This window comes from Stigmatopora argus, chromosome 18 (assembly GCF_051989625.1).
Source record: "Stigmatopora argus isolate UIUO_Sarg chromosome 18, RoL_Sarg_1.0, whole genome shotgun sequence".
NCBI classification, from domain to species: Eukaryota; Metazoa; Chordata; class Actinopteri; order Syngnathiformes; family Syngnathidae; genus Stigmatopora; species Stigmatopora argus.
The window spans coordinates 14,223,956-14,246,742 of record NC_135404.1 but is presented as its reverse complement, the minus strand read 5'-3'; the positions used below and the strand labels follow the sequence as shown (position 1 = coordinate 14,246,742).

General features: G+C 39.1%; 1 protein-coding gene and 1 long non-coding RNA gene across 2 annotated transcripts in view; one reads left to right on the top strand and one right to left on the bottom strand.

Moving 5' to 3' along the window:
- Window positions 1-22,787, top strand: part of LOC144093266 (uncharacterized) — a 76,418-nt gene that overhangs the window by 18,416 nt on the left and 35,215 nt on the right. Inside the window, exons 2-3 of the long non-coding RNA XR_013306252.1 lie at window positions 5,711-5,788; window positions 15,832-15,960. This is a non-coding gene — a long non-coding RNA (uncharacterized LOC144093266). The remainder of the gene's footprint in view (window positions 1-5,710; window positions 5,789-15,831; window positions 15,961-22,787) is intronic.
- Window positions 5,204-7,819, bottom strand: tekt3 (tektin 3). The gene is made up of 7 exons (XM_077626636.1): window positions 7,283-7,819; window positions 6,819-6,902; window positions 6,675-6,745; window positions 6,442-6,585; window positions 6,155-6,377; window positions 5,610-5,764; window positions 5,204-5,537 (listed from the first exon to the last, which is right to left on the bottom strand). The coding sequence occupies exons 1-7, from the start codon at window positions 7,817-7,819 to the stop codon at window positions 5,321-5,323; spliced, it is 1,431 nt and encodes a 476-aa protein (XP_077482762.1). The 3' UTR covers window positions 5,204-5,320.

Genomic DNA, 22,787 nt, shown 5'->3' with positions numbered 1-22,787 from the left:
CATTTAATCAAATCACTCAATCAAAAGCCTTTATTGACATCATACATACACAGCTGCGTATAACAATAAATACATTGGCGGTGCTACTCCACAAAGTGCGTTTTCCCAGTAAAAACATAAATGAGTAATATAAAAATATAAAAAGTCACACCCTAGCAAGGTCAATTCTAAAATATTGCACAATCTAAGATATTGCACATTGTTATTGCACATTCCGAAGTTTAGGAATTAAATAGTTTTTTTTTAAAGTTACGGTGTTTAAATTGTTCAAGGACATTGTTAATTAGCGGTTCAAAAGTAGACATTTTAAACCAGGGGGTGTGCAAACTATTCTACTTGTATAATGACAATAAAAGCATTCAATTCAATTCAGTTTAATTAAACTGGATGTGTTTGCTCATCTTTCAATTGCAATCACAATCCATTTTTTTACTACAAGCTGCAAATATTTTTCCTAACGTTCAGGGTCAAGTTATTCCACTTACAGTATGCAATGATGGTGACTCATTTTATAGTTCTAATAACAGCATATCTTAGCAACCCTCAAGAATCCTCTGCAAACGTGTCGCATAACATAAAAGGATTTTTTACAAGGCTGGCCGCCACCCAAGGGGCTTCCATCTGAGTTCCATGCTGCTCGCGGTTGCCATGGCGCCAGGAAACAAAAATATCCCAAAAAGTTGGGTCATGAGCCCATGACTCACGGTCAATGTGAGCAGCGTAGCGGCTACGCTAGATGTGTGACGCTCTCCCCTCACCTTAATATGACTCATTCAGGAATAGCCACAGTGGGTAAAAATGTCTTCCCCTGATCTTGGACGGGATACCGCCAACGAACTGCTGGAAATTTAGGAGCGGTCAAAGCCATAAATATGCTCAAATATTTGCTCTTGCGAATTTTGGGTTGGCCGGGTTCCCCGTAAAGACAGGAAGCGCCTTGCGTGTGTCATGGCACGTGCTTCCTGTCACTACTCGTAACAACGAACACAGCCCGTGTTCCTCTTTAGCCACGGAGACGTGCCGATACAAGCACTTTGTGAGCTACTTGTGTCAAGATGGAGGCTAGCATGATTCTTCAAGTGGCTGCCGACGTCGTGCTCGGCGAGACTGATAGTCTAATGGGCTGAAGGCGCGTGGATCCTGGCTAATGAAATGTTTTCCATGCCTTATATGTCCGTGTTTGGGCAGACATGACACGGGAAGGTCTTTGCCGTTGGAGCATCTGGCAACATTTGGTTGACGCGTGCAGATGTTTTTTTTTTGCTTGTCGTTTAAAGACCCTAGGGGGCGGCGATAATGGATGTGGGATTGGGGGGGGGGGGTGTCATCCATATATCAGCTTTGGGGGCAACATTGGAATGATAGTCTTTTTTGGGGGCATCTGATAAGTGTAAAAGCTAATGACAGCCAAATAACCACTTTTTTATTTAAAAAAACTTTGTGTGTGTATATATATTTATATATATGTATATATACATACTTATATTTTTTTTAACTAGGTCTACAATGTCTTCTGTGTCTTTCTTGCTACTGCAACCAAGGAAATTTCCCAAATACGGGATGAAATAAAGTTATTTCATTTTTATATTATATATGTATGTATGTATGTATATATATGTATGTGTATATATATTTATATTTATATATGTATGTATATATGTATATATGTATGTATATATGTATATATGTATGTATATATGCATGTATATGTATATATGTATGTATATGTATATATATGTATGTATATGTATATATACCTATGTATATGTATATATGTATATATGTTTATATATATATATATATAACTTTATTTCATTAGCAAGACAGACACAGAAGACATTGTAGACCTAGATAAAAAATGTATACATATATAAAGTATGTATGTATACATTTGTATACGACTTTTATGTTTTCCTGTATGACATTTCTCTTTGGGCCATACCCATCAAAAAACAGAAGGCGGCAAAATTCTGCGTGTTAGTAGCACACCGACAATATTTTTCTTTATATTGTTGTTTTCTCAATGCCAAGTCCAGAAAAGCAGCAATCCAAATATTACAGCATAGACTCACACCCGTGTATGCAAAAAAAATGTAGTCACCTGTAGCTAGCTTTGGCATCAATGCCCTGTAAACAAATATAATATCAATACCACATGGCGACTTAATAATTCATAAACTGGCACCTGAATATAAGACATAGTTTGTGAGAGACTTTAATAGTCTGTATGAGAAAATCTATTGCGGTCTCGTTTTTTTCGAAGCAGCTGAGAGGTATGTCGTTCAAAATGAATAGAATTATCGATTGGTAACAGTAGTGTTCTTGCTTTGGCAGGGTGCTTGAGCCTAGAAGGTGTAGTAGTGGTCCTGACATTTTCCAACCGGGAATTGAGAGGACGTCAGACAATAAAATGGCTTGGATTATTTACTATAATTTACGTAAAGCGGTTGGTTTTTGAAGATTAGAGTCAAAGTATGTGGAAGTATTCTTCTTCCATGTGAAAGGCCGTTGGGAAGTGGGAAACCGCAAGTTTCTTATCATCTAGTTTTAAGGCTTCCTCACCACGTCTGCGTTTCTGCGGCTTCTCGAGAGGCTCCTTCCACACATGTGGCAGGCCTCCAACAGCCACAGGAAGTTCCCATGAACGTTCCCAACGCCTGACGTGAACCTCGACGGAGACCGACCGAAAGGTCCCTGTCGAGTGGTAACGGCTTATTCCCTTGTGAAATGACTCCATGACAGTTTGCAACTTTGAGTTCAAATATCACCAAATATAAGTTGCCATACGTTCATAAATACTTACATTACATGTGCTAAGCATAAAAACTCTTACCACATCCCTTAAAATATCTTGCAAAAGTTCCAAATTCAGGTAAATTTGACAAAGTACGAGCTGTGACTTGGACTGAACGTCTCAAAATACACAAAATATCGTGTATTGATATATTAACGACTTTGTTTTCGTTCGTTTTTTTGCTCGTAACAATTGAACGGAGTACTTATTCCAAAAAGAGAAGCTAACAAACACCAGTTGTTGGCAATTGCAAAGTGAAAAGCTCCACCCGGGCGACCCTTTCTCTTGTTTTCCCCCTCTCGAGTCTCCCCCGTCGGAATGTAGCGATGCAAAATAACACGGGGCCGTTAAAAATAACCCGTCAATATGTTTGGAGCGCCACGAGGATTCCAGCGTACATTCCGCATGTGCGCAGGGGAGGAGGCCCTGGTCGTGGCGGGGCGTTGGATGCCTATTTGCATCCCACCTAAAAGGGGAAACCGACACCCATTCCTCCTGGGTAGACTTTCTCCAAGTAATATTTGGGTATTTCTACTCATTTTATAAGCTCGAGGGATTCGAACGGGGTAAGGTTGGCCACATAGGCCTTTGCGAATATTGCGTTGAGCTTCCTGCGAGAAGATCAAACATTAAATTCAATATCAGGGCATTGTCAAGCTATCAGTTGTTGCATTTGCGATGCATTCTTGGGTGCATGTTTGCTATGGTGAAATATCTGCAGGTCGATATAAGTATGAGTATGCCCTTTTGTGCATTCATTCTAGCTGAAATACGTCAATCTCGGCCTATCGCTCCTCTAATTAATGATTATAATTCCCCTTATTAAGCGATAATATACAGTACAAATGAACGCGCCATATTTACTCACAGGGCGCCTTTTGCATGCACTAAATTCAAGATTCTGTAGATGTCGCTGTATGACGCTAACAGCTTGACTGTCTGGGTACATTGCTTGCTGACGCGCTATATTTATATACTGAAAAGGCCCTTGTAAGTGACTGACACGAATGCGCAATATTAGCAGTCCACAATGACGTTTTCAGCTGCTACCAGCGACCGAGACGATCCGGATTAGAGCCGAAATGGTTAAAACCAGATCGGTTTTACAAAAAAAAACATTTTTTAAAACATTGTCTTCCCATATAAAAGTTGTTATATGGCGTACACAATTTGAAATGATAGAAAAAAATATGGGAAAAACTAAGTTGACAGGTATGTTCACACTACAGATTTTTTTACTGTATAGTTATGCTAATGTCCTGCAATCAGGTATTTAGAAACAAATCAGAATTCAACTGTGCTTTTATCTGCTAAGCTCTGGAATGTTCTAGGTGTGCTCATACACACTACACACCTATGTTAAACACACACATTGTGTAGCTCCTGTGTTGTGTGTCAAAACCATTGCTCTTTATACATCTTAAGACTGAGGTTGTAAAACATTACACCCAAAGCAAAGTGCAAGTGAAGAAAAAAAAATGCTCACACAATAAAACCACATACACAAATACACTCCCCACTTATTGCGTTTAATCAGTGCAGTAGATCACTTGATCCGGCGTCACAAGCAAACGGCCGACAATTGCACCGCCATCACGCCATCATCTATCGATCTTAAAAGCATCAGTATGCCGCCACCGTCTGCTAGCCTACCTCCGCAGTCAGGGCGGTGGCGGCAACTCCATCGCAGCGCCTCTGTCAGGCGGGCGGGGCCTATTGCGGTGTCTCCCTTGGAAGCAAACTGCTGAGTCATTTTTAAAGCAGCTGATAAAGGTGTGTGTGTCAACACCCGTGTGTGTGAGCGGACATGTCGGCCTTGACCGCGGGTGGCACCGGGCTCGGATTAAGGTGACAAATGAAAACAAGTTGTCACGACGTGCAGAGTTTTGTGTGTGTCTACGGGACTATCGGGGACATAATTTAGCATTAATTTTCATACATGATTAATGACCCTCCACACACTTGGATTTTTTTTGTTTTTCCCTCAGGTGAAAAACTCTGGTGTGTAAAAATGAATTCCTCTCACACATTGTTTGCAATTCTCTCACACAACACATTTAAAGGTTTTGACCACACACATCTGTAGTATTTGTGATATTGTTGCAGTTGTGTATTTTGGTAGTGTGACAGATGAATCTTTTTATAGTAGCATGTAACAATGATTGAGAGCATAAAATAATTATTCCGTGCTCAAAATAAGACATCCAGGTTGGTCAGGATTCAAATGATTGCTCTTACCACCAACAGTTCATTGCTACGTTGGTATTTTCCATTAATTTTACATCTTTATTGCATCCATTATCGTCACACATATCGCTACAATGGAAAAACTCGAAGTGATAAGCCGTAAAACTAACGTAACAATGGTGAAAAACATAAACAACTGAGTAAAACTGTTATTTTTTTCTTCCGTAGCAGTTCATTCACTCAAATCAATGTCAAGAGTCACATGCTAGTATTTTATTTTATCAAGCAGTCAGTTCCCGTGCCTCGTAATTCACTCGAAAATAATAGCGTGACATTTGTTTAAGTGTATCCCGTGAGTCGCGGCACACTGGGAAAGGTCTTGCGCATGCTCATGCACTTCTCCTGGTCCAGAAAAAGCGAGTTGGCCTTGATGGCAAGATCGTGTTCCAACGTTACTTTTGTCCTGAGCAGATTTTGAAGGGTGCTCTCAGCCTCGAGCAGCCTCTCTTGTAGCCGGCGAATGGTATCCTCGATCTCCCGTACTTCGTCCACCAGCCTGAGGGCGTGCCAGAGTGTAGAATAAAAGCTCAAAAAGAAAATCTGAAATAAAACACTAAACGCTTGATACCTGTGATGCGGCGTGTCCCGGCAGAGCTCCAGATTGGGCCTTCGGGTGCGCTCCTCCAGTCTGGTTTGGGCCACCTTCAATGGGTTTTCTTTGTCCCGCAGGGCTTTCTTCAGGGACTCTATGAGCATCTCCGTCTGGAAGGTCTCCTGCAGGGTCTGAGAGAGGTCAATATAAATGAGGTAAGCAGATAATAACAAAGAACACTACTGTGAGAGTCAATGTGATGTGTTCGGATGACCCATGACCTCAAATTTCCTGATGTTCTAAAATCTAGTTACTCAAGGTCGGTCTTCTTATAAGTTAAAACAATGGCGTAATGTTCTGGAAAAAACACATACTTTTTCTTAAATACTTTTGTCGTTGACCAGAAGTAGGACTTTAGCTGGTACGTAGCCACTTCGAAACAAACAAGTTTTCGCACCTAGACTGAGTTCAACTGATTGTTTGCCCGTAAGTGAGGGTTCCGGCCAAAAATGGAAAACCAGTCCTTTCCTCAATTCCCAGTTTTCCGACAAACTAGCACATGATATATTTTGGTTACGGACCTTGCCTAGATGAGTCTGTAGGCTGTTGCGGGCGTCAGTGGTCTGCGCCACACGGCCGGTAAAGGACACGTTGACGTTATTGAATTGACTCCACATATCGCTGGAGGTGGCATTGAGCAAGACATCGATCTCGTCGCGCAGTTTGCGCGAGGCGGCCCGTTGGCCCTGCGATTGTAGAACGTTGTCATCGGTGAACTTGGACCACGACTCCGGCAGAGAGAGCCTAGGCGGGATTAGCGTGATATTTGACAAACTCCAAAATGCCGGTTTTGAGAGGCGCCACTCACGAGGGGTCGAGTCTCTCGATTCCGCGGAAAAACCCAACTCCGTTGGATGCGTTTGTCAGCTGATGGCAGCGGTCGTCTATCCTCTGCGCCGTAACCTTGTCGCTTAAATCCCGTTCCAGCTCGTGTTGTGCCGCCCGGTTCAACCTGTTTAGCATCTCCCCGGCCCACAAAAGACATCAACGCTTCAAAATAGCAGATCGCAGCTTCTAACTCAATGTTACGATGGCACTCACGCTAACTGGGCTGTGGCCTTCTCCAGGTGTTGCTTCATCCTCCCCTGGCAGGTCTTTATCACCCCCACTTCCTATTTGTACCCACACTTGAATCATTACGGTTCATTGCTGGCTATACGGCTTTAGTTTTTGTAGCATTTTGACCTTTAGGAGGTCCTTCTCGACGTCATCGTGGACTAGGTCGATGGACATGCGCTTCTCCCGGTGGTACAGACACTCTTGGGCCACCTGAGGACAAGTTAGCGAACATCAGTGCTGTTGTCCTGATCATTAATATTACATTATATCAGCATTGTATTGCATTAACTATTCATGTAGCGAGTCTGAAGTGTGTTGGAACGCAGATGAATTTGAGAACCCAAACTATTGACAGGTTAGCAATCCATGCTACATGCTAGCAATGTTAGATGACATCCCATGAAGTGCTTATACATTGTATACGATAAATATGATTTATGGGTTATCAAGATCGAGATCGTTAGTTTGTGAAACGGACCGATGAGCAGTTTTTGATGGCTAGGGTTTGCGGCGTAGGAAATAATCAGCGGAATTGCAACAATCCCTAAAACTGTATCGGCTCTCCGACGTCATCGGCCGCCAGCTCTCACCTGAAGGGGCCTCTCGGTCTCCGCCAGGGCCCTCTCCAGCCGCCGCCTGACCTCGACCAGCGCCGCGGTCTCTCCCACGACGTTGTCCACCTCGTGGCTCAGTTCCGAGCGCCAGAAGGCAATGTCGTTGGCGCGCTGCCCGATGTCCTTGCTGGTGTTCTCTTGCGTGCGACGGGTCAACTGATCCTTGTCCTGAATCAGCCGCAAGGTGTCGCGACGCAGCCTCTCGGCGCTGTTGCGCGACGCCTCGGACTGGCGGTAGTTGCCCTGGTTGGACTTGAACCAGTCGTCGGGCGTGTAGCGGGTGGTCAGAGCGCTCCTGTTGGAGGGGTAGAAATTGACGTCGGTACGGATGAGATCCGGGATGCCTCGCTGCAAGCTGGGGACGGCACCGCCATTCTTGTAATAGCTGTTGGTCCTCCACTGGTTGGCGGATTGACTGGCGGGCTGCGTATTTCGGTAGCCGGGCGCCATGGTGGAGATGGCGGGCAGGAAGTGGCTGGTCTTTGGTCGAACATAGGTGGATGTCAGTTCCATGCTCGGAGTTGTACCTAAGCATCCACTTGCCCCCTCAGCTCACCTGCAAATGAGCTCAAGTCCACCACAAGGTGACGGCGCATGCATAATACATTGAGGTATTCTAAGTGCGCTAGTCGTTCATTGGCCGGGCCAGCCAATGGCGGTGGCAAACGGGCCGTCCAAGATTTCTGTTGACACAATGCCGGTTGCCGCGGGTTACCGCCGCCCTCCCCAGTAGGCAGCGACCATGCTGAGCAGGTGCTTTTACTTTGTCAATAAAAGAAGGCAAAGAGTCTCCAAGTGTAAAATGACACAATGCCAGACTTAAAGAAGCTAGAGCACGGTTCAAATTTCAATTTTGAAATACATTTTATTGAGGACATAATTTCTAGGTAGGCGTAGATGTTTAGATTTGAAGTTACATAATAGGCTTACAGAGGAAATACATTGCCAGATCACAAATTTGATGTCATTTTTAGTCTGAAATCAAATTATAATATTTGGGTATCTTTTCACAGATGGTTTGAACTTGTGTTTGTCAGTTGCAGAAGGTTATTTTTTATGTTGAAAGTGCTTAAATTCAATCAGAAACAACCAGCACATGACTGACCAGGTCACTGATATCACTTTGTAGACCAGAGAACAATAATGTCATTTTTTTAAGTAATTAGATTTTTTTAAGTACATATTTTCTATGGTATTTCCGTTACATTAGACAAAGGAAATGTATCAATTGCCTATCACAAGTTATCCAAACCACGCAGTGAAACGATTTCCTTTATCCAGGAATAGCTGTCATCTGACGTCATATTTAATTAAATTTGCTTGCACGAGCTAGGCGGACAGCCGGATTGTTAGTTTTCTGATTGTAGATATCTTTAGTCCCTGTTGTTGTTGTTGTTGTACATTTCTTGATGTTATTGCATGCGGTGTTGGTTCAGTATTTCTACTCAGTGATGGTTAAAAATGAAACTCTATAACTTGAAATGTGTGAGTTCAGGGTGTGGAAAATTATTTATCAACCAGTTTAGTCTGGTTTTTGCCCGATATTAGAGAAATGTTCACTAAAGTGGTGTTGCGGAAAGATATAATTTTGTGTTGTTTTATTATTATTAGGTATTTACTTGGGTTTAGGTTTGTTTGACGGTTGTCTTTTTGTTGTTTTTTGTTTAGTTTTTTGCTTTAACTGGAATGACAAGCAATCTGAGCCGGGAAGCAAAGCGCCGTGCTGTCAGTTTAGATTACACTCACCTGTTGAATGATTCATACTTCAGGAAGAGAACTCACTATTGTAATCTGTGTTGAGTTACACACCGTGAGGGAAATGAGGATCCTTTACATTGACATATAAAATGGCCTTGGAAAAACTCGACTCGTTCCGTATGAATATCAAAAGTAACATTTGTAACATCAGGGTTTTTTAATCCGATTTTATTTTCGGGCCAAAGCTACTCTGTTCCAGGACATCTTTGATTATAAATCCCAAAAGATCTATGGCCAGATTAATGTTTGCAGTTGAGGCCAAACGACCAGCAAGCTATTCCCTAGCATGAGCAAAATTGGTAATTCTGACGTAACATCATTTCAGGTAGTGACGAACGAAACTTTTTTAAGTCTAAGATTCGCAAAGGGACGTATTTTTTATTTATTTTATAGTTGCATTAAGAGAAGCCACATCTTTGCTCACTTTAAGAACAAGGAAGACATTGTAGCGGCCGTAAAGTAGACTGTTCTAGTTTAGGAAAAAACGTAAGCTCAACGTTATTCATGGTGCAAACAGCTTTGGGAGATCGTTTAATTTGTAGGTTAAGCAGGACGGATTCGTTTGAAAGCTCCTCATTGAGTGTCCCCAAGCTCAGGAATCTGTGAGAAAGCTCACGTAAACGACAGAAGTAAACAAAATGTCATCGTGTTTCTCGAGATTATTCCAAAGCAAATAGGCGGACATTTGCAAACTGACATTTCATAGTCGTAAATGCCGCTAAGCTATTTCTTGGCACTGAATGAAAAGTTGTCACCTTCCCTAAGAGAGAGACCGTTCATGTATTGGTAAACCCCCCCAAAAAAGTGTGAAAAGACTCGCTGGCCATATTTGCACTCTTGCTATCTCGCTAACCGGTGGGTATTGCAGATTTGGCACACTGGCAAGCGGGTAAATAAATAGATAAATGAATGTCACAAAGTCATATGTTAGCGTCTGGACAGTAAGTCCCCCCTCCCCACCCCGTCATCCCGCACGGTCACGGCCTCTCCTCCGCTCTGCTGCGCTCGACACAGTGCCTCCGATGGAATGTGATGACCATGGGGCGGACAAAGCCCACCATTCATGGCCCCTCGGCCCACTCTGGACGCCCGTAACTGGGAGCCTTGATTTCAGAGTTGGGAAGGGGACAGAAAGGAGGGGTATCGTCTACGCCCCAATATATAGCTCATTCTTAAGCGTCCAATAAATGGTTAAAATTCTTCAAGACAATTGCAAGGACTTTTTAAAGGACAGGGTTCTCCATCTACTTCCTGCCTGGTGCTGAAACATAATAGAGTCTGTGCAGTTTCCATGCGACCGCCTCCAAACATGTTAGCGGCTACTCCTTTGACATGGGACATTGACACTCTTGTTGGGTGTCACGCTAGAATTGACGTACTGTATTTGTATAAGTGTGGATGTTTAATAGGAAACGGGAGGAAAAAAATCATTTCTCATGTTTTTAAAAATAGGTTTTACGTAGACTTCCCCTTTTCATGCAGAATTTTTTTTTTCCTTTCCTTATGAGCAATCAATTAACTCATTGGCTGCCATTGCTAACACTAAGCGTCCAATACTAGGAGAGCGAATGCGCCATCAATGATTTAAAATATATATATATATATATATATATATATATGTATGTATGTATATATATATATATATATATATATATATATATATATATATATATATATATATATATATATATATATATATATATATATATATATATATATATATATATATATATATATGTATGTATATATCTATATCTATATATATATATATATATATATATATATATATATATATATATATATATATTACTTGGGGCCGTAACTAGTGTGTATTTCGTCATTTATCTATTTTTAATTTAGTTTTCTGGGGAAAAAAGTGACAAAATAGAGAATTCTTTGGTTAACTCATTTTAATTCTTCATGCTAAAAGTGTCATCTGCTGTTGTATTTTGGTAGTTTAGGTTGTTAAGGTTAGGTTTGCAAACAGAGGATGAATTTCAGGACCAAATGTTGTTCCTCAAATTTAGCTGTGCAGCTTCTGTTGTGCACAAACACCGACAGAAACCTCTTTGTGAGGGAGGACGGTGGCCTCGAGCAACTATTAAAGACGGCGGCAGTCAGCGGAACCCTTCGGCAGGTGATTAAAGGCCCCGAGGAACAAAAAAAGCCAGTAAAAGCTTTAGGACGGAGCAGATTCTCGTCCTAGCGCGACCAGTCGCCACGCAACCGCTGGCTCGGGTTTGACAAGCGCAAAGTGCAGTAGGGGGTCTCTATGAGAACGCCATCCTTCTGTTACGGTCAGACTCGACTAGTCGCACTTGTTCCAAGTCTTGCAATGGTAAGGCTTTGCAAAGTGTGTTGCATGGGCTTCATGCTTTGTGGCATTCCTCTTTTTTGTAACGGAATGTACATCGGGGGGTTTGTAAGAGTTGTAGGGATGTGGCCACGCAAGGAGTCCTTGGGGGCCTTGAAAAACAACTGGACAACGTTTGGTCCCCATAGTTTCTGCTGAGGTAGTGCTTAGTGCTTGTCTGTTTATGCGCCAACCAGGAGTTGTCTTTGCCTTTTTCACCTGCGTTTTTTCCACCGTTTTACCAAAGCTGTGTCCTAAATAAACGCAATTACTCTGTAAACAAAGCTTAACATCGTGAAAAGAATGGAGCTATGAGACACATTGATGAACATGGTCGTTAAAAGCTTATGTTGCCTTCGGACTAAAGTTAAACCGTCACGCTAAAACGCTTTGCTCATCGCCAAATGCAGTTTTTTGGTCACACAGACCTGCTGTACTTTTCTAATTAGTTCCCGCCCTGATTTCGCGTTTGAAAAAGATGTCACTGTAGGTTGCTACCAATAGTTTCCACTCGAATTGTGTTTATTTGTATTGAGTTCATTTTGTCTTCTGTTTTGATTGGTCATGCCAGGTAACCACACGACCCTAAAAACACCATTGTCTTTTATAAACCACTTCGTCAAAACATAGAATTTATTTATTTTGAACAAGACGCAAACGAGTGTTGGTTTCAATCGTTTAAGATCCAACGGGTAAAAAAGGCAAAGCTTTCCCATTGGCCATCAGTGCATTCCAAAGCAACAAATGACTGTCAGCAGCCATTTTAGTTGGTATCTTTTGTCGTCTTCATCTCAACCCTTCAAAAATGATTTGTCAATACACGCCAATCGGGGAATTGGACTCCCGGGCCCATGCCTAATCCGGCACCCCGTCGTTTCTAAACGAGTGGAACCCGATCCTGAGCTACGCGTGACACGTCAAACGACACAAACAGCTGCTCCAAAGGCATTTCTGCGTGCCTAGGGTACAATCTGCACGAGCCCGCCTTGCCAAAAGGCCAAAGTGCAGACTGGAAGGTGTCGGATGAGCCTGCCGGGCATGCTGGACACGCCCGGCTGCCATTTAACGGCTTCTGAACGGACAGCCGAATCGACCCATCCACCAAATTCCTTCATCCCAAACAAAAGCCGGAGGGGCGGGAGAATCAGACCCGGCGAATCTTCCCGAGGCGGAGGAGAGGCATTTAAAAACCAAGGCCTTTTTGTTTCTGCAGGCATTTTCCAAGCCCCGTGCCCAACTCCCCCGGCGAGCATGCCGACCGACCACCTCGCTCGCACAAGCGCTCAGATTGTCCCTCCGCTTCCCAATTTTGGTACCCGAGGAGAACGAATCCTTTGTCAAATTGCGACCCGCCTGTGCCTGTGGTGTGTTTGCCGGATGAAGGGTGCACTTGATGAGCCGCAAGCCCTAAATTTGGGCACCTTCTAGCCTGAAATTCGCAGGTCTCATCGAAAATGACCATCATTGTGAAGGGTTGACTTTGAATAGCTAATGTCAAGTTAAAGTTGCATTGAGGTACGACAGCAAGTGACTTTGAAATGATAGTAGACCATATTTTGGACACAAATCCATCCACGAAAGGGTCCAAAAAATACTAAATTAGCTTGTAATTAGTCGTCCTTTCTCAGTTCCCTCGGGCTCACCCACACACAAAAAAAATCTCCGAAGAGAAGTATACTCAGAGTGATTTTTACGGTCTGCTAACATGCTATCCATTGTCTTTTTTTCCATTCTCTCGTTGCCGTGTAGCCATTTTGTTATTCTGTCAAGGGGAACTAGTTCGCTAGATTTAATCATCAATTCTGGTGTTCCTAAGAAATCTTGTAAGAAAGATTTGCTTTTGTATTCTTAAGCATTAACTCGTTGGTTGCGTTAGACTGTTTCTGTTTGACAAATGATTGATGCCAACCTTCCCAGTCCAACTGGATTACAACTAGAAGCATGATCAGTGAAGTGAAATGATTTGATGCATATCATTGTCAGTGGTCGTTTAAGGGGTTATAGGTTAGGGTGGGCACACTTTCAAGAAAAAACGGCGTACCTGCTGGCGAGAGCAAAAAAAAATAACGAAATAAATAAAGACCATGTTTTGTAAGGCCTTTGAAACATTGAGTGAGCGAGTTAGCGAGCGAGCGAGCGAACGAACGAGAGACAGCCCACAGCAGCTGGGAATGCCTGTTGACCTCAAAGCGTCTCAGCCAAGGTCAGCAAAGAAATCTAGAACTCGTTAGACTGGCACGGTACCAGTTTGCCCGCGGCCAAACCAGGAGAAGCCTTTTCCGCCACCCACGCGTCATCATCGACTTCCGGGGAAACCCTTCGCTTAAACATCAGGAAATGTCACATATCCCAACCAACCACACTTGGGCAAACGGCAAGACTCGCCAGATGTACTAATTTCACACCCTAATACTCGCCATCCCGCCCACCCCAAGTGCCTCTCCAGCAAAACCCTCGTAAAACTTGGGGTACGTTCTCAAGCGTGTCGAGGACCAGACTTCAACCAAAGCTTGAATCCAGATTCAACACGCCAAACAAGAACATTTTTAAGACGTTACATGTAAGAAACTCATCGCTCATCCCGATGAAATAATTTTTGCAAAAGTGCTTTACAAACACAAGTGATGAAGAGATTAGCGATCACGAACATCTAGAGGTGACGGTGGCACCGAGAGGGGAAACGCGGGTAATTGCATGTCATTTTATAGACCGTACATCATGTCAGGCGGGGTTTTTTTACGAGCTCATTTATTCCCTCGCTTCAGGCCAGTCGCTGCAATGTTAGCGTTTATTGTCCCGCCGGTGCCACAAGCCCACCTCTGTCCGCTCGTCCGCCCTCGCTTTTTCGTGCCCCGTCGCTCGGCTCGGCCGCGGGGGTGGAACGGATCGTTGGCGTGACGTCATCGCTGCGGATTTGCTAGCGGGGGTTGTCGGAAGGGCGTTGGTACTGTGAAAAAAATGCGCCGAGGATGAGCGTGGAAGTCAAGGGAGCTCCCCGACGCCCCCTACGGATCACTGTCGGCACTTGTTGTTACGACGTCTTTTGCCGCTGTGCGACAAAGGGTGCCGTTGCTTTTACGATGTCCGCGTTTAAGACAAAGTCGTCAGTTTCGAAAACGGTTAATTGCCCTACGGGGGTTTATAAACGCAAAATTGACGACGCGGATTGCTAGCGTAGGATTGAAAACACAGCTTTTAGTTCGAGGGTCCCCAAAACGGTCCTCAAAGCGTCTGTGACATCCCAAAATGAAAGCCACGCCCACCGTTCAAAGCTCAAGGTGTTTTGGGCTCATTTAGTGGAACGCGAAAGCGGCGTTAGCATAAGCGAAAGCTCTTTTCGCTCACTCACTCCGAGCATCCCAAGCATGTTGGCTCGGGTGGGCTTGCACTTTATAAATACCCCTCCTAACCTCCACTGAAACATGTCTGACATTCACTGAGTGTGTGTTTGTGTGTGTGTGTTTTTGACCACCATCACATTCCACTTGTGATAATACAAGCACAAGTCACTACGAGCGCTCTACAAATATCTGATCCTCAGATTTGTGCACGTCGCATTTGTTTGCTTGTGCTTTAGTCGGACAAAGAAAGACAGTAATCCCTCGAATATCGTGGAGAATGGAGATCAGACATGACCGCGATAATTGAAAAAATATGAAGTAGCATCACCCCGACCATTACTACGCGAAAACGTATGATGGTGTGTCGTAAGATAGGGGTGATCTTACTTTGCGTTTTTTTTCAATTATCACGGCCATGTTTGATCTACATTATCCGCGATATTCGAGGGATTACTGTATTTCCCTTTCATCGAGCTTAACCTTCTAAAACTCTAAAACCTGATAACTCCATTGCCGATGCTTCATAAGGACGTCTTTAGATCCAAACTTCCATCCCTTAAATCTACATTGATGTCCATTGCATCTAATTTTTTTAAAATTCTTTACTAAAAGTGTGTAACAGTTTGATGTTTGGAATTGTTTGTACTGGTGGTCGGTCGTGGTCTGGAGTGACCGTGCCGTGACTGTTTCCACCCAAGGCGAGGTCACCAAATTCTGACACGGCATATCCCGTCGGGCAGCGTTTCCTGCTGTCAACGGACGAGGACCCTCTTCCTTCCTCCGATAGGTCGAATGTCGTCACGAAGATGCTTGCGTACTGCTCGCATTGTCTAATCCTATCGACTTGTATCCAAAAATGATAGGGTGTAACGCAAGGCATTAAAATGTCAACTTATATGATGATAAAAGCCGTAAATAGTCAGGAATTTAAAAATGACAAGGTGTTTGAAAATAAGATTTGTTGTAAAAGAAGCTGGACAAAACAAAGCTTTTTTTTACACCCAAAATGGGAAATTATTAATAGGAATAATAGTGGGTGTTTTCAAATTCTATTTAATATTGTTTTTCCTTAGTACCCTGGCATACAGTCAAATGATGGAAGTCTGTTCAATGAAGTTCTGGAGAAAGATGAATGTCTCACATGGAATCTAATTGGCGAGGTGGTTGCTCAAAGGCAGCAAGTGGGCGGAGACTTTCCGAGGGTAAGGCCGTGCAGCCCGTTTTATATTCTGGCGTTTGGGGCCACCGTTTGGCTGGTATAGTTAATGCAGCCAAACACCACAATCTTCAATTACATGAAATATTTACATTATATATACATATCTTGAAAATATACATGTACATAATCATGGTCCTTAAAAAAAACCTTACTATACATGGCCTTTTATTAACGAAAAAAGACTTACTATACATGGTCGTTTTTTTAAGAAAAAAAAAAGTACTATACATGGTCGTTTTTTAAGGAAAAAAAGCCGTACTATACATTGTCTTTTTTAAAGAAAAAAAGCCTTACTATACTATGTCGTTTTTTAGGAAAAAAGCCTTACTATCCTATGTCGTTTTTTAGGAAAAAAAAGCTTTACTATACTATGTCGTTTTTAGGGAAAAAAGCCTTACTATACTATGTTGTTTTTTAAGAAAAAAAGCCTGACTATACTATGTCGTTTTTTAATTTAAAAAGCATTACTATACTATGTAGTTTTTTAGGAAAAAAAGCCTTACTATACTATGTAGTTTTTTAGGAAAAAAAGCCTTACTATACCATGTCGTTTTTTTAGGAAAAAAAGCCTTACTATACTATGTTGTTTTTTAAGAAAAAAAGCCTTACTATACCATGTCGTTTTTTAGGAAAAAAAGCCTTACTATACTATGTCGTTTTTTAGGAAAAGAAGCCTTACTATACTATGTCGTTTTTTAAGAGAAGAAGCCTTACTACAGACTATGTCGTTTTTTGAGAAAAAAAGCCTTACTATACTATGTCGTTTTTTGAGAAAAAAAAGCCTTTCTATACTATGTCGTTTTTTAAGAAAAAAAGCCTTACTATACTATGTCGTTTTTTAGGGAAAAAAAGCCTTACTATACTATGTTGTTTTTTAAGAAAAAAAGCCTTACTATACTATGTCGTTTTTTAATTTAAAAAGCATTACTATACTATGTAGTTTTTTAGGAAAAAAAGCCTTACGATACTGTCGCTTTTTAGGAAAAAAAGCCTTACTATACCATGTCGTTTTTATTGGAAAAAAAGCCTTACTATACTATGTTGTTTTTTAAGAAAAAAAGCCTTACTATACTATGTCGTTTTTTAATTTAAAAAGCCTTACTATACTATGTAGTTTTTTAGGAAAAAAGCCTTACTATACCATGTCGTTTTTTAGGAAAAAAAGCCTTACTATACTATGTCGTTTTTTAGGAAAAGAAGCCTTACTATACTATGTCGTTTTTTAAGAGAAGAAGCCTTACTATAGACTATGTCGTTTTTTGAGAAAAAAAGCCTTACTATACTATGTCGTTTTTTGAGGAAAAAAAAGCCTTTCTATACTATGTCGTTTTTTAAGAAAAAAAGCCTTACTATACTATGTCGTTTTTTAGGGAAAAAAGCCTTACTATACTATGTTGTTTTTTTAGGGAAAAAAGCCTTACTATACTATGTCGTTTTTTAAGAAAAAAAGCCTTACTATACTATGTCGTTTTTTAATTTAAAAAGCATTACTATACTATGTAGTTTTTTAGGAAAAAAAGCCTTACTATACTATGTAGTTTTTTAGGAAAAAAAGCCTTACTATACCATGTCGTTTTTTTTAGGAAAAAAAGCCTTACTATACTATGTTGTTTTTTTAAGAAAAAAAGCCTTACTATACTATGTCGTTTTTTAATTTAAAAAGCCTTACTATACTATGTAGTTTTTTAGGAAAAAAAGCCTTACTATACCATGTCGTTTTTTAGGAAAAAAAGCCTTACTATACTATGTCGTTTTTTAGGAAAAGAAGCCTTACTATATTATGTCGTTTTTTAAGAGAAGAAGCCTTACTATAGACTGTCGTTTTTTGAGAAAAAAAGCCTTACTATACTATGTCGTTTTTTGAGAAAAAAAAGCCTTTCTATACTATGTCGTTTTTTAAGAAAAAAAGCCTTACTATACTATGTCGTTTTTTAGGGAAAAAAAGCCTAACTATACGATGTTGTTTTTTAAGAAAAAAAGCCTTACTATACTATGTCGTTTTTAGGGAAAAAAAGCCTTACTATACTATGTCTTTTTTTAAAAAAAGCCTTACTATACTATGTCGTTTTTTAAGAAAAAAAGCCTTACTATACTGTCGCTTTTTAGGAAAGAAAGCCTTACTATACTATGTCGTTTTTTTAGGGAAAAAAGCCTTACTATACTATGTCGTTTTTTTAGGGAAAAAAGCCTTACTATACTATGTCGTTTTTTTAGGGAAAAAAAGCCTTACTATACTATTATGTGTTTTAAGAAAAAAAGCCTTACTATACTATGTCGTTTTTTTAGGGAAAAAAGCCTTACTATACTATGTCAGTTTTTTAGGGAAAAAGCCTTACTATACTATGTCGTTTTTTTAAGAAAAAAAGCCTTACTATACTATGTCGTTTTTTAAGAAAAAAAGCCTTACTATACTATGTTGTTTTTTTAGAAAAAAATGCCTTACTATACTATGTCGTTTTTTTAGGGATAAAAAGCCTTACTATACTATGTCGTTTTTTAAGAGAAGAAGGCTTACTATAGACTATGTTGTTTTTTGAGAAAAAAACCCTTACTATACTATGTCGTTTTTTGAGAAAAAAAGCCTTACTATACTATGTCATTTTTTAAAGAAAAAAAGCCTTACTATACTATGTCGTTTTTAGGAAAAAAAGCATTACTATACCATGTCCTTTTTTAAGAAAAAAAGCCTTACTATACTATGTCGTTTTTTAGGGAAAAAAGCCTTACTATACTATGTCGTTTTTTAAGAAAAAAAGCCTTACTATACTATGTCGTTTTTTAGGGGAAAAAAAGCCTTACTATACTATGTCGTTTTTTGAGAAAAAAAAGCCTTACTATACTATGTTGTTTTTTAAGAAAAAAAAGCCTTACTATACTATGTCGTTTTTTTAGGGAAAAAGCCTTACTATACTATGTCGTTTTTTTTAGGGAAAAAGCCTTACTATACTATGTTGTTTTTTAAGAAAAAAAGCCTTACTATACTATGTCGTTTTTTTAGGGAAAAAAGCCTTACTATACTATGTCGTTTTTTAAAGAATAAAAAGCCTTACTATACTATGTCGTTTTTAGGAAAAAAAAGCCTTACTATACTATGTCGTTTTTTTAGGGAAAAAGCCTTACTATACTATGTCGTTTTTTTTAGGGAAAAAGCCTTACTATACTATGTTGTTTTTTAAGAAAAAAAGCCTTACTATACTATGTCGTTTTTTTAGGGAAAAAGCCTTACTATACTAAGTCGTTTTTTAAAGAATAAAAAGCCTTACTATACTATGTCGTTTTTAGGAAAAAAAAGCCTTACTATACTATGTCGTTTTTTTAGGGAAAAAAGCCTTACTATACTATGTCATTTTTAAGAAAAAAAAGCCTTACTATACTATGTCGTTTTTTTAAGAAAAAAAGCCTTACTATACTATGTCGTTTTTTAAGAGAAGAAGCCTTACTATACTATGTCGTTTTTAGGAAAAAAAGCCTTACTATACCATGTCGTTTTTTAAGAAAAAAAGCCTTACTATACTATGTCGTCTTTTAGGGAAAAAAAGCCTTACTATACTATGTCGTTTTTTAGGGAAAAAAAGCCTTACTATCCTACGTTCTTTTTTAAGAAAAAAAGCCTTACTATACTATGTCGTTTTTTAGGGAAAAAAAGCCTTACTATACTTTGTCGTTTTTTTTAGGGAAAAAAGCCTTACTATACTATGTTGTTTTCTTAGAAAAAAATGCCTTACTATACTATGTCGTTTTTTTAGGAAAAAAAGCCTTACTATACCATGTCGTTTTTTAGGAAAAAAATCCTTACTATACTATGTCGTTTTTTTAAGAGAAGAAGCCTTACTATAGACTATGTCGTTTTTAAGAAAAAAAGCCTTACTATACTATATCGTTTTTTTTAAAGAAAAAAAGCCTTACTATACTATGTCGCTTTTAGGAAAAAAAGCCTTACTATACCATGTTGTTTTTTTAAGAAAAAAAGCCTTACTATATGTTAGGTTTATCCAATGTTAGGTTTATCCTTAGGTATTTCCAAATTCAGCTTTCAATAAAAAAGGCATCTGTAGTCACATCACCATTTAATTCTTGCAAGAAGAGAATACATCCTCCCGCTCGTCCCGTCAAGATTATTCTAACAATTCGAAGTCCGTTTCGCTAATTTATTCATAAGATTTTAATGCCATGCCCCACAGAAATCTAAACATTCGTAGAGTCTCACAACAATTTTGTACAGTTATCAAAACAATTGTAGGTCCTGTCGAATCTTCACAAGCGAGTTTCGATGCGAACCCTTCAGTGAAGAGGTGCTTCCCAAAACAGTCCAAGGTTCCCAAGAGCGCTTGTTGTGAGACCATCTTCCGAAGCCGAAAACAGTCCTCAGTTCCCAAGAGCACCTGTCGTGAGTCCTCCGAAGCCGAAAACAGTTCGCAGTTCCCAAGAGCAATTGTTGTGAGACCTCTCCATGCCCATGGCCATTCCCTGTCCTCTTGATGTGAACCACAGTCCTTACTTTAGCAAGGCATGCATTAAAATGGCTTTTATTAATGCCAATAACTCTAACATAAAAGCACAGCGTTCAACACACGTATATATATATATATTGTTTAATATTGTTACACATTTAGGATGAGCATTACTATTCCTAATAAGCAAATATATTGATTAATATAGTAAGCATGTTTATAATAAGGCTTTCTATTCCTAAATAAGCATTGCAAACACATTTATAATAATGATTACTCCAACACTATACTATGTCGTTTTTTAGGGAAAAAAAGCCTAACTATACTATGTCGTATTTTAAGAAAAAAAGCCTTACTATACTATGTCGTTTTTTAGGGAAAAAAAGCCTTACTATACTATGTCGTTTTTTAAGAAAAAAAGCCTTACTATACTATGTTGTTTTTTAGGGAAAAAAGCCTTACTATACTATGTCAGTTTTTTAGGGGAAAAGCCTTACTATACTATGTCGTTTTTTAGGGAAAAAAAGCCTTACTATACTATGTCGTTTTTTTTAGGGAAAAAAAGCCTTACTATACTATGTTGTTTTTTTAAGAAAAAAAGCCTTACTATACTATGTTGTTTTTTAAGACAAAAAGCCTTACTATACTATGTCGTTTTTTAGGAAAAAAAAGCCTTACTATACTATGTCGTTTTTAGGGAAAAAAAGCCTTACTATACTATGTCGTTTTTTAAGAAAAAAAGCCTTACTATGCTATGTCGTTTTTTAGGGAAAAAAGCCTTACTATACTATGTCGTTTTTTTAGGGAAAAAAGCCTTACTATACTATGTCGTTTTTAGGGAAAAAAAGCCTTACTATACTATGTCGTTTTTTAGGGAAAAAAAAGCCTTACTATACTATGTCGTTCTTTAGGGAAAAAAGCCTTACTATACTATGTCGTTTTTTTTTAGGGAAAAAAAGCCTTACTATACTATGTCGTTTTTTAGGGAAAAAAAAGCCTTACTATACTATGTCGTTTTTTTAGGGGGAAAAGCCTTACTATACTCTGTCGTTTTTTTAAGAAAAAAGGCCTTACTATACTATGTCGTTTTTTAAGAAAAAAAGCCTTACGATACTATGTCATTTTTTAGGGAAAAAAAGCCTTACTATACTATGTCGTTTTTTTAGAGAAAAAGCCTTACTATACTATGTCGTTTTTTTAGGGAAAAAAGCCTTACTATACTATGTTGTTTTTTAAGAAAAAAAGCCTTACTATACTATGTCGTTTTTAGGGGAAAAAAGCCTTACTATACTATGTCGTTTTTTAAGAAAAAAAGCCTTACTATACTATGTCGTTTTTTAGGGAAAAAAGCCTTACTATACTATGTCGTTTTTTTAGGGAAAAAAAGCCTTACTATACTATGTCGTTTTTTTAGGGAAAAAAGCCTTACTATACTATGTTGTTTTTTAAGAAAAAAAGCCTTACTATAGTATGTCGTTTTTTAGGAAAAAAAAGCCTTACTATACTATGTCGTTTTTAGGGAAAAAAAGCCCTACTATACTATGTCGTTTTTTAAGAAAAAAAGCCTTACTATACTATGTCGTTTTTTAAGAAAAAAAGCCTTACTATACTATGTCGTTTTTTTAAGAAAAAAAGCCTTACTATACTATGTCATTTTTTAGGGGAAAAAAGCCCTACTATACTATGTCGTTTTTTTAGGGAAAAAAGCCTTACTATACTATGTCGTTTTTTTAGGGAAAAAAGCCTTACTATACTATGTCGTTTTTTTAGGGTAAAAAGCCTTACTATACTATGTTGTTTTTTTAAGAAAAAAAGCCTTACTATACTATGTTGTTTTTTAAGAAAAAAAGCCTTACTATACTATGTCGTTTTTTTAGAGAAAAAAAGCCTTACTATACTATGTCGTTTTTTTAGGGAAAAAAGCCTTACTATACTATGTCGTTTTTTTAGGGAAAAAAGCCTTACTATACTATGTTGTTTTTTAAGAAAAAAAGCCTTACTATACTATGTCGTTTTTAGGGAAAAAAAAGCCTTACTATACTATGTCGTTTTTTAAGAAAAAAAGCCTTACTATACTATGTCATTTTTAGGGAAAAAAGCCTTACTATACTATGTCGTTTTTTTAGGGAAAAAAAGCCTTACTATACTATGTCGTTTTTTTTAGGGAAAAAAGCCTTACTATACTATGTTGTTTTTTAAGAAAAAAAGCCTTACTATACTATGTCGTTTTTTAGGAAAAAAAAGCCTTACTATACTATGTCGTTTTTTTAGGGAAAAAAAGCCTTACTATACTATGTCGTTTTTTTAGGGAAAAAAGCCTTACTATACTATGTTGTTTTTTAAGAAAAAAAGCCTTACT

Excerpts from the sequence above, each read along its gene's own strand:
- tekt3 (XM_077626636.1), bottom strand. The coding sequence starts at position 7,819 with ATGGAACTGACATCCACCTATGTTCGACCAAAGACCAGCCACTTCCTG. Across the intron at positions 6,903-7,282 it reads AGACCGAGAGGCCCCTTCAG|GTGGCCCAAGAGTGTCTGTA; the intron begins GTGAGAGCTGGC and ends ACTTGTCCTCAG. Across the intron at positions 6,746-6,818 it reads TCGAGAAGGACCTCCTAAAG|GAAGTGGGGGTGATAAAGAC; the intron begins GTCAAAATGCTA and ends GGGTACAAATAG.